A 12,751-nucleotide genomic window follows, 5' to 3' on the forward strand; every position below is an offset into this window, starting at 1 on the left:
GAGAGACCCTACTCTAGCAGGGAACAGACAAAGAACCCAAGGACTGTAGCCCTAAGGTAATGGGACAGAGTGGAAAGCAGCCTAGGGAATGCAGCAAGAGCAGCTATTAAAGAAAGCAGCAATGTGGCTGCTATTTGTAGGATCCCTGGGTTGGGAGCCAGAGTAGTGGGCAGGCCCAGGTTCCCCCACCAACTGCTGGGGAAGTGGCATAAAGCCCCAAGTAGTGGACAAGTTTAGTTTGGAAGCCCAAAAAAGGGGCTGGAAGTTTAAACAGGGACAGGGCTAAAGACCCTGAAGAAGGTCAACCATTTGTTGAACTTCATATTTTGTGGTTTCCCAGTTCTCTACCTAGATCACTTCTTAACTTCACTCCTCTTCTGGGTGGTAACAAAAAGTTTCCAGGGAAAAAGCCCTGGAGGCACCATTTTATAACAGGGCAGGGAGAGACTTAAAGCTAGCCCAGAAGGGACTGAGAACTGAGCCCAGACGCAGGGCCATGGTTGGACCTTTGTTACCCTGCAAGGTTTTCGGCAGTTTAGACTACATGTGACTTAGATGGAGGGCTGAGCAACTGAAGACCCCACCTGATGAGGGCAACAGCAATGGGGGGCACCGTGAGCATAGAGAGAGTGTGCAGATTTGTACCCAACCAACAGGAGGCGCTCATGAGTGGCCCCCCTCACATAGGGGCTGGATATCAGAGAGAAACACTTCAAAGGGATTTGGAGACGAGGGCATAACTATTGTTAATCTGCAAGGCAAACTAAGGGCAAGCATACCTCAGAGGAGGGTGCTTGATTGGCTAGAAGGCTGCCAGTGTTAGGAAGATAACACCAGCTAAGCACAGCCAAGATTACCGCACATTGGTAGCAGAGGGTAACAAGGTGAATCTCAGTCTTCGGTACCCTGAGAACCATCACTCTCCCTCATATTCAAATCCCCCCTTGGCCTGATGAGGAGCAGGGACTTGAATTCAGGTCTCCTACCTCCCAGGTGAATGCTCTAGCCAGGCAGCTATGGGGTATTACTGAACCTGGTTTACAGCAGATGTGAACCAACCTTGAACCTTATTTTGACTAGTTCTTTCTTGAGCTGACAAATGGATACAGTAGCTGGATTTTTTGACAAACCACCTTTGTTAGACACACATGTTTGTGATAACTTTGATACTTTCTGGGAATCAAAAAGTAGCAAGAGCTATGTATGGAAGCTAATGGTTAGTGGTTAGTCACCTGAGCAATCCAGGTTCCAGTCCCTGCTTTCATCAGCTCCATGCACACCTAATGGACAAGGTCTCACAGGTGAGACATACAGGGGAATGTCTAGTTTGTGCATCCTCTTGGACTTTGGCAGAAGACAGGTGCTGAGCTGCTCGGTGATGCTGGGATGTAGGCAGCCGTGTCACACAACAGAAACATAGGCACCATGGAGACTTTATCAGTGGAAACTTAGGAGCCTGCATTAGAAGGTGTCAGCTGAGTAGTGGTTTTATGAATGCCTAAATGTTGGTCTTAGGCACCTAAAGTTGCAAGTAAGTTCCTATGTCCCTCTTGTGAATCTAGCCTAAAGTGCCTATATAAAATAAAGATGCTAAAACTTCCTTGATCCCCCTCACTACAGAGACTATAGGTAATGAAATGAAACACAGCTGCATTCATGTTGTTAAAGTACTAGGATCTGATTCACGAAAACCTTAAGCATGTGCTCAAATAATGGGATTTTCCTAAGTGAGTTAAGTTCACAGGTCCCAGTGGCTTTCCATGGGATTTGTGCTCCTGGGGCACCCAAAGTGGGATTTTCAAATCATTGTAAGTATTTTGCTCAATTGGAGCCTTAATCTCTTCCTGATAAACCCAAAGGAAATGTTAAAACATTCCTTGACAGAAATACAATTCATTTTAAAATACACTTTGCAAATGTTTACTAGAACCAAAGTGACAAAGTGGATTTTATGGAGAAAACAGGAAACGATTTAATACACTGAATGGCCTAGCACCCTTATTGTGTACTAACGAATACAGAATATGTCAAACCTGGGTCCAAATTCTCTGCTGGTGTAAACTGGTACAGCTCCATTGAGCTCCATCTCAATGATGCTTCACCAATTTGCAACAGTAGAGAAATGGTCCCTGATTTATAATAAAATATTGCAACCTAAGGCTCACTGCTGCAAAAGATTACATACCATTATACATGTGACTTCAATGAGACTATTAACATATGTGCTTACGTCTGTGCTGGATTGGAGCTAAGACAGTCACTATCTCCTATGCCTGGTATCAGTTAGTTTTTGGTTTTGTTTTTTTTTAAAAAACCTCCATATTAACCTCCAGTGTTATTAGACTTATGGTTACTTGGAGTTCAATCATCTTTCCTCATCTCTCCCTCAACCTGGTTGCCACAGATTTTTGTAACTGTGTCCTAAAGTCCGATGACTTATTTTGCTTCTCCTGTATTTGGTTTGCTTACTTTCCAGTAGATGAGACTTTTCCAATATACAACTAAGGCAAAAACTCTGATTTTTAACTGTTACAGATTTTGCAATCGATTCTGATTCATTTTGCAAACATTTGTTCTTCATTTTAAAATAAACAGATAGCGACATTATCAATACTGTTAACAAGAAAACATGCAAATACAGTAGAAGAAAGACTGCAAATACAAGAGAACTTTGGAAGGTAAATTATTAAATATCAGTTTGAATAAACACTTTGAACTTCGTTCAGCACAAATATACCCCTAACTTTAGTCACTACAAACAGTATGATTTTGCTGATAACTAGGATTGCCAGGTGTCCAGTTTTCGACCAGAATGCCCGGTTGAAAAGGAACCCTGGCAGCTCCGGTCAGCACTGCTGACGGGGCTGATAAAAGTTCGGTTGGTGGTGCAGGCAGGCTCCCTACGGGCTCTACGCAACTCCCTGCTCCTAGGCAGAGGGATGGCCATGGGGGTTCAGCACACTGTTCCTGCGCCCCAGAGCCAGCTCAGCAGCTCTCATTGGCCAGGAACTGCAACCAATGGGAGCTGAGGGGACGGCACCTGCAGGTGCGGGCAATGCATAGAGCCACATGGTCGCACCTCCACCTAGGAGCTGAAAGGAGATGTTGCTGCTTCCCAAGAGCCACCTGAGGTAAGTGTTGCTGGAGCCCTCACCCCCTCCCACACCCCAACTCCCTTCCCCAGTCCAGAACCCTCTCCTGAACCCCTCATTTCTGGCCCCACCCCAGAGCCTGTGCCCCACCCCCCCACACACATCCCAACCCCCTGCCCCAGCCCAGATCCCCCTCCTGCACCTTGAATCTCTCATTTCTGGCCCCACCTCTGAGCCCGCCCCCAGCCCAGAGCCTGTACTCCCTCCCAACCTCCTCCCTCAGCCTGGAGCCCTTCCCACACCCCAACTCCCTGCCCCAGCCTGGAGCCCTCTCCTGTACCCCATTCCCCCTCAACTCTGGCCCCACTCCATAGACCATACCCCCATTCAGAACCCTCACCCCCTCTCACACCCTTGCCCCAGCCTTCTGCACCCCAAGCCCCACATCTCTGGCCCCACCTCAGAGCCCACAGCTGGAGCCCTCAAGCCCTCTCGCACCGCAACCCCCTGCCCCAGCCTGGTGAAAATGTGTGTGTGAGGGTGGGCAATAGAGTGAATGGGGGTGTGGCCTCAGAGAAGGGGCAGGGCAGGGCAAGAGTGCTTGGTTTCCTGCGAATAGAAAGTTGGCAACCCTACTGAAAACTCATGAATTACACATGAAACCTACTAACCATCATGCTGTAAATTTGTCACACATTTAAAAAATAGGCTCTGAACCCAACCTTTTACCATTATTTTCATCAGCATTATCTTGTCGTCTCCCAAACTCCCTAACTTTGGTATAGATAGACTCTCTCAGCTGGCAAGTATTATGCAAACTGAAACATGACAAATGTATGTCTAGCTTCATTAAGAATATTCTACCACATTAAATGGATTTCTTTGTGTGTTTGAATCTTGTATCAGCAGCTGTTACATTTATCATAGCAAAGGGAATACAGAAACAGTCCAATATATTTGAATATCTACGTAGAACATTTCCTTCAGTGATCAGGTGGTAGTCCTTTAACATGTATATTATATTGAGTAGTTTTTAATTATTTTGAGGAATGGGATTTAAAAACAATCTCACTCTAAACACAATGAATATTACAATGGAACATGAGGTTTCTTCTCCCACCGTCATGCTAGGGAACCTATTAAGAAAACAACCATTCACACCAATTAGTTTATATCTAGATCCCCAGGCATCAATGGGAGACTAAACAGAAGTTGCCCTCCCATTTCAGTACTGTAAAGAAAGTTATATTACCTTGTCTATCTTTTACTGGACTGACTTCTGTTGGTGAGAGAGACAAGCTTTCGAGCTTACACAGAGCTCTTGTTCAGGTCTGTGTAAGCTCAAAAGCTTATCTCTGTGACAACAGAAGTTGGTCTAATAAAAGATTTTATCTCACCCACCTTGTCTCTGTAACATGCTGGGATCAACACGCCTATAACACTGCACATAGTTATAGCCAAATCAGTTAGAATTATATATCTAATCCTTAGTCACAGTATATATAGAATCAATTTAAGATACATTCTATAATTCTAGCACAGATGTCAATTAAATAGATAAATGTAGATGACTATGTAGATTTTATAAATGTAGATGACTGTTTAGCCAAATGATGGATATGTAGATTTTTACTGTGGAAAAAATATATTCTTGCATCAAAGCATAAGTAATTTGGGTAAACCCCATTTAAAAACAAATCACTATTATGTGAGCATAGCACTCAGATGTTGAGGGGAAAATAGACCCCAAATATGTGCCAAAATCATTACCCAAAAGTACTTTCACTTAATGGCTGCTCATGGCAGAGTAGCTCTCAGAATGCTTAATGACAATACAGCAACTGTTATGCTCTCAAACAAAACCACTTCCACTCAGATTAAAGTAATTTACGTTATAATGTGACATTTTAACACAACAATTTTATTGTGGTATAAACTACTTAAGTAAGAAACAGGATACAGCAATCCTGATAAAAGAATCTTTTATCTCTCATGGGTACTCTTATCCCATTTCCCTAAGGTTCAATTACTAGAATATCTAAAAATTCCGCTCTATGATGATAAATATAACATTACTAAAGCAAGATATGTGAAGGATAAACTTTTGTCATTACCTCACTGAATGGCAGTACAACTTTCCCATTTTAGTACAGTGAGACAAAATATTAACTATGTGCCCCATCCTGCCCTCACTGAAGTCAATAGAAGTTCTGCTATTGACTAAAATGCTAACATTTATCAGGCCCTGTATCAGTAAACTGATATCCTGATTCTGCAATCCTTAATAACTAGCATTTATTCACAGAAGTCTTTATTTACTTCAGGTAGCCTGCGTTGAGTATATAAGTACCATTCAATAAACTAGATTTTGGCTTTTAAGCCACAGCCTTGCATAGGCGGAGGGGCAGAGCCTCACACAATCTCGTGCAGCGCTGCTGCTTGTTATTGGGGGTAGTCTCTTAATCACCCTCTTTTCTGACCCCCCCCTTTTTCCAGGTGGCTTCTTCCCAGATAAGAAACAGGAACCAGCAATTCCTGTGCTTCGGGAGTGCCATTCTGAACTACCCTTTCAATGAAGAGTGAACTTTTTTGTCTGCCTTCCATTGCTGTGTGCAGCACAAGAGCTGCTCACAATTTGGGCCAATGAAAGGGGTGCAGAACTGGGCCATGGATTATTTTCTGTAATTTTTCTCATTGCGCATACCTGACCAGATTAATCCAAGGTTTACAAATTAAAAATCCATTCAGATTTTTCCTAACTCTTTTCATAATTTCCTACCTATTGGTGAATCAGGCAGTTAATCCATAATTTCCTAAATGATGGAAATTTCCAATGTCTAAAACACATATATAGTCAACCCTTTCTAGATGGGTTTCCTGAAGTTCCTGTGCCATCTTTTTGATGACTGAATGTTGGTGATATTTTCCACCATTATAGTGGTGGCATAAAATAAAAATGGGGACAATTTAGCCTAGTATAAACAGGTGCAACTTTTGTAAGTCTCTTAGCCAAATTCAGCACTGATGTCAGTGGTTGCATAAACTACAAGTTGGGTGTAACATGCTCAGAGTGGTGTAAGTGGTAAAGCAGTATATTTTTGCACCAGTAACTAAACATGGTGAACAATTCAATGTACATTTTGGTTTTTTTAAGATTAGCAGACTTTCCCCGCACCCGTAATCATTTAAATAATTTTTATTTGAATTTGTTTAAAAATTCAATCCAAACTGTGACTCACTACACAGAAGTTAGCTGACAAACTGGAAGTACTGTACTCCTTCATACCATTTGCCTTAATATTTACTACAAGAATGTAACAGTGCAAAATTATATAATTTTCTGTTTTTCTGAATTAATATTTTAATGTGATCAGTTAACCTAGAGAAACAGAAAATCAGTAATGAAACAGACTTCAGTTGTTTCTGTTAACATACCAAACTATCATACACTGATTTCCATCCATCCTTCAGTCGCATAAAATCCTTACGAATGTTTCTGAAGCCTGGCAAATCATCTAGTCGACAAATTTCATCCCACGCTTTCTGAGGAAGCCAGGTGCAGGGATTAGAGAAGGGATTGTCCAGGCCTATGCCACCAGTTAGTAAAAACTTCCACTCATTTTCATTAATCTGCAGTAAAAGAGAGCACTATGAGACAGCTCAACAGTGAAACCTAATGAGTGGACAAATACCATGTCAGCACATGAAGTAGATAATTGATATACTTCTCTGAATTTCTGCACTAAAAGTGGGTAAAGCTTTCATAGCAGTACTTTTGGAGGTACACCTCCAAAAGATTAAGTATTTGACTTCAATTTAATTAAAAATCTCATCGTCTGGAGCTGAATACTGTATAATTGAAATTTTAACTGAACTTGGTTTACAGCAGATGTGAACCAACCCTGAACCTTATTTTGACTAGTTCTTTCTTGAGCTGACAAATGGATAGTGTAGCTGGATTTTTTGACAAACCACCTTTGTTAGACACACATGTTTGTGATAACTTTGATACTTTCTGGGAATCAAAAAGTAGCAAGAGCTATGAATGGAAGCTAATGTGTTTCAGACTCTTTGGACCAAATTTCAGGTCTGAAAATGAAAACCAAATATTAGTCTCCAACAAGCCCCATCCACTCACCAACATTTTACCCAGTTCCAAATTTGTTTGAGGGCTAGAACTTGTAAACCAAGGTCCCTGAAAGGAATTTTAAAAGACTGTCTGATTTAGTAGCTTTCCAGCTTTCTGCTCAACAAAAACTGCCACCACTTCTCCTAGTTTTAAAATCAAGTACATTTCACTTCACTGTATTCATTATTTAAAACATAGATTCCAGTAGTATTCAAAATGTGCTAGGTGCTTTCTGAACACACAAGGAGAGACAGGCCCTGTCCCAAAGAATTTACATTCTAATATATTTTCTTAATGTTAAATTAATACTGTTCCCCAGGAGATATAAATTAAAAGGGCTCCTTTTCCCTATCAGTTTAAAACATTATTCTGCAAAATGACCAGGTACAACTTATCAGCCTTAAAAGACACAATTGTGTCAAAAGGGTTTGATTCTGAGAAATATATGTGTAATCTGTATTAAAGTAAACATATTTGGCATCATAAATGAATAAAATAGGCACTTTTCCCTCCTCCATCGTAACAATTAATAAGAAGTGAAACTTCAGTTTTGAAATGCTCCTAAAATTCATATTCTAAACTAGTCAATTTCATCTTTTCTAAACGGATAAAAGCTTTATCACTAATACAAGTATTGACAACTATCTGATAAAAAAGTCAATAGATAAATAACAATGTTGCAAAATATTTGCAATATGATAGGCTGGGTTTTATTTTAAATAAGATTTGAAAAATGGCTATCATATTTATGTTTGCTACATCACTTTATAGTTTATTCTATTACTCTCTAATTGCTCACTAAAACATGTAAAAGCAAAACACACCCAATTATGGCTTTTTAAGTTACATGTTATATGTTCCTTTTTTGGTATATTGGTATGTCATTTAATATATACCATACAAAATAGCAAATAACTTTAAAATACTGACCAATTTTTCATGCTGCAGGAGATTTACATTTAGACAAAAAGAGAAGAGCAGCTTGTCCTTTTCAAAGAGTGAGCGACAGATATTAACATAGAGTGAATAAGTAAAATGATCCTTGAGAATCTTCAGCCTGCAAGTGTCAGAGAAAGAGAGAACTTAAATTCGTATCACTTTAAAGCCCATACACTTAAGCAACCATATTACAGCTCGCTTAGACCTCTGTTATTCTAATAAACTTTCTGGTCAATTACTCAAAAACAATCAAGGATCCTCATTAAATGTGTACACCAATTTGTGAGGAAAACAATGCAAAAACATTTCAACAGAATTACATTTTACTATTGACATAGTTTGTTTGTTTTTTTGCAGGCTGCGGGGGGAGGGGCGAGCTGAACCTTCCTGTTGAAAAAAGCAGCAATAATTTTCTATTTATATTAATGAATTTTATAAAGCACAGACAAAATAGACTATCTTCAGTGGTTGCATGAAAGAATTTTCCAGTGTTACAGTGTATTCCTCCTAGTACAATGTCATAAGAAAACTGTGCTGTATTACCAATTACTTCCTTTAAAAAAATCAAAGCCAGAAAGCCATCTGTTATCAAAACAATCATGAAAGGGCCAACAAATGTAGTATTTGAGCTTCCAGAATTCCTTCACATTTTTCTGTCAGGGTAGAGGTTGGCCTCACTAGGTGGAACAAGCAGGATGTATGATCCTCCTACCCTCCAGATACCAGTGGAGGTCAGAGATATTTGTAAAGAGGCCCAATTCCTTGCATTTCTCTCTAAGACCACTTTCCCTTGTCAGGAGAGCATCTTCTGGAGATGTGGCACCATGATCTCTGCCTGCTGACCAGGAAGAAATTTCAGACCCTATTTGTGTAGTGTAGACTGGGCAATGGAGGAACACTGGATCGAATCAGGATTAGAGGAGAAGCATGCTGGAGAGCTGCTGCTCTTTCTGCATCCTTGGTTTCCATCTGTTTTTGCTCCCCTCCACTCACATAGGAAAGAAATGTCCATATCAAATACTAAATGTACCTTTCAATCCTGACTTATTTAAATATCAGGTATTAATTTCCTGGCAGTAAATAATACAGCAGCAGTTCAACTGAAATTGATTCTACGCATGAAGCTTTGAAGTAAAGACAGTGCCAAAGGGCAAAATGTGAAATTTTAATAAAATGTTATCTTGTTTACATTAGAAAAGGATTATAACAATAATAATCTTATCACAGAACAGCAGCACAAGAGTCAGCGCAGGTCCAGAGCTGAAAACAGTGGAGTTTGAATGAAGATCTTTTAGAGGAGAAGGGAGACAAGCCCCTGTTTTTTAAGGATGGCGAGTGAGTTCTTGAGTGTGTTTGTTTGTTTTTTTGTTTGCTGGTTTGTTTTCAGTTTTCAAAATCTGGGATAGGTCAGTGTGTTGTGACAGAAGCAGACTGTTTGATTACAACTGAACCTTGATTAGAGGGCGGATTTCCCTAATCAGTAGGCCTATAAGGCAGCGAAACAGCAGCCAGCGGCACAGGAGCAAGCAAATAGAGGAGTTTGGGGAAGGATGTGCACACACACACACGCTTTTGGGGGGTAGGGGTTGTTTTTTCTTTCCTTCTTGACAGAAGCTTAGGAAGAAAGGCTATGACAGCTACAGATGCAGCAATGGTAGTGACCAGAAGAATGGAAGTGACAATGAAGATAACTGGATGTGGAAGCTGCAGAATGTACATTGCTCTGGAGAGGGTACCTGAAAGGTGCTGCTTTTGCATGAACGGATGCCTGATAGACCTGAAGGAAAAGAAGATCCCAGGTTTGGAGATGCAGATAGAAATTATGGCTATGTTTCAAAAAGGGATTTGAGCAGATGATGGAGGAAAGGCAAGAGGAAGCTGAAGACATGCAGACACATGCTGGCCCAGAGAACTGTGAGGGTAGACTGCTGGACGAAGAAAGCAGGATCTGATTTGGATATAGAGAGAGACCTCTTTAATATTTTAATGAAATAAATATTAATGGGACTGTGTGTTATTATGACAGGTTTCAGAGGAACAGCCGTGTTAGTCTGTATTCGCAAAAAGAAAAGGAGGACTTGTGGCACCTTAGAGACTAACCAATTTATTTGAGCATGAGCTTTCGTGAGCTACAGCTCACTTCATCAGATGTTTACCGTGGAAACTGCAGCAGACTTTATATACACACAGAAATCATGAAACAATACCTCCTCCCACCCCACTGTCCTGCTGGTAATAGCTTATCTAAAGTGATCAACAGGTGGGCCATTTCCAGCACAAATCCAGGTTTTCTCACCCTCCACCCCCCCACACAAATTCACTCTCCTGCTGGTGCTAGCCCATCCAAAGTGACAACTCTTTACATAATCAAGTCGGGCTATTTCCTGCATAGATCAAGGTTTTCTCACATCCCCCCCACCCCCATACACACACAAACTCACTCTCCTGCTGGTAATAGCTCATCTAAACTGACCATTCTCCAGGTTTAAATCCAAGTTAAACCAGAACATCTGGGGGGGGGGGGTAGGAAAAAACAAGAGGAAACAGGCTACCTTGCATAATGACTTAGCCACTCCCAGTCTCTATTTAAGCCTAAATTAATAGTATCCAATCTGCAAATGAATTCCAATTCAGCAGTTTCTCGCTGGAGTCTGGATTTGAAGTTTTTTTGTTTTAAGATAGCGACCTTCATGTCTGTGATTGCGTGACCAGAGAGATTGAAGTGTTCTCCGACTGGTTTATGAATGTTATAATTCATAACCATAAACCTGGAAATCCTGGGCGCCCCATCATCTCAGGCATTGGCACCCTGACAGCAGGATTGTCTGGCTATGTAGACTCCCTCCTCAGGCCCTACGCTACCAGCACTCCCAGCTACCTTCGAGACACCACTGACTTCCTGAGGAAACTTCAATCCATCGGTGATCTTCCTGATAACACCATCCTGGCTACTATGGATGTAGAAGCCCTCTACACCAACATTCCACACAAAGATGGACTACAAGCCGTCAAGAACACTATCCCCGATAATGTCACGGCTAACCTGGTGGCTGAACTTTGTGACTTTGTCCTTACCCATAACTATTTCACATTTGGGGACAATGTATACCTTCAGATCAGCGGCACTGCTATGGGTACCCGCATGGCCCCACAGTATGCCAACATTTTTATGGCTGATTTAGAACAACGCTTCCTCAGCTCTCGTCCCCTAAAGCCCCTACTCTACTTGCGCTATATTGATGACATCTTCATCATCTGGACCCATGGAAAAGAAGCCCTTGAGGAATTCCACCATGATTTCAACAATTTCCATCCCACCACCAACCTCAGCCTGGTCCAGTCCACACAAGAGATCCACTTCCTGGACACTACAGTGCTAATAAACAATGGCCACATAAACACCACCCTATACCGTAAACCTACTGACCGCTATTCCTACCTGCATGCCTCCAGCTTTCACCCTGACCACACCACACGATCCATCGTCTACAGCCAAGCTCTGCGATACAACCGCATTTGCTCCAACCCCTCAGACAGAGACAAACACCTACAAGATCTCTGTCAAGCTTTCTTACAACTACAATACCCACCTGCAGAAGTAAAGAAACAGATTGATAGAGCCAGAAGAGTTCCCAGAAGTTACCTACTACAGGACAGGCCTAACAAAGAAAATAACAGAACACCACTAGCCGTCACCTTCAGCCCCCAACTAAAACCCCTCCAACGCATTATTAAGGATCTACAACCTATCCTAAAGGATGACCCAACACTCTCACAAGTCTTGGGAGACAGGCCAGTCCTTGCCTACAGACAGCCCCGCAACCTGAAGCAAATACTCACCAACAACCACATACCACACAACAGAACCACTAACCCAGGAACTTATCCTTGCAACAAAGCCCGTTGCCAATTGTGCCCACATATCTATTCAGGGGACACCATCACAGGGCCTAATAACATCAGCCACACTATCAGAGGCTCGTTCACCTGCACATCCACCAATGTGATCTATGCCATCATGTGCCAGCAATGCCCCTCTGCCATGTACATTGGTCAAACTGGACAGTCTCTACGTAAAAGAATAAATGGACACAAATCAGATGTCAAGAATTATAACATTCATAAACCAGTCGGAGAACACTTCAATCTCTCTGGTCACGCAATCACAGACATGAAGGTCGCTATCTTAAAACAAAAAAACTTCAAATCCAGACTCCAGCGAGAAACTGCTGAATTGGAATTCATTTGCAGATTGGATACTATTAATTTAGGCTTAAATAGAGACTGGGAGTGGCTAAGTCATTATGCAAGGTAGCCTGTTTCCTCTTGTTTTTTCCTACCCCCCCCCCAGATGTTCTGGTTTAACTTGGATTTAAACCTGGAGAATGGTCAGTTTAGATGAGCTATTACCAGCAGGAGAGTGAGTTTGTGTGTGTATGGGGGTGGGGGGGATGTGAGAAAACCTTGATCTATGCAGGAAATAGCCCGACTTGATTATGTAAAGAGTTGTCACTTTGGATGGGCTAGCACCAGCAGGAGAGTGAATTTGTGTGGGGGGGTGGAGGGTGAGAAAACCTGGATTTGTGCTGGA

At 41.6% G+C, this 12,751-nt stretch overlaps 1 protein-coding gene across 12 annotated transcripts in view; it reads right to left on the minus strand.

Annotated features, from left to right (window-relative positions):
• DNAH7 (dynein axonemal heavy chain 7) overlaps positions 1-12,751 on the minus strand; it is a 270,100-nt gene that overhangs the window by 32,816 nt on the left and 224,533 nt on the right. For all 12 annotated transcript variants that reach the window (XR_012154342.1, XM_073306229.1, XM_073306230.1 and 9 more), the window contains 2 exons: positions 8,152-8,278; positions 6,528-6,722 (listed from right to left, as the gene is read on the minus strand). Coding sequence is in view for 11 of the 12 variants with exons in the window: in XM_073306229.1 (XP_073162330.1) it covers positions 6,528-6,722; positions 8,152-8,278 (322 nt within the window). In the remaining variant the exon portion in view is untranslated. The remainder of the gene's footprint in view (positions 1-6,527; positions 6,723-8,151; positions 8,279-12,751) is intronic.

The sequence above is a fragment of the Lepidochelys kempii genome, chromosome 11, assembly GCF_965140265.1.
Source record: "Lepidochelys kempii isolate rLepKem1 chromosome 11, rLepKem1.hap2, whole genome shotgun sequence".
Taxonomy (NCBI): domain Eukaryota; kingdom Metazoa; phylum Chordata; order Testudines; family Cheloniidae; genus Lepidochelys; species Lepidochelys kempii.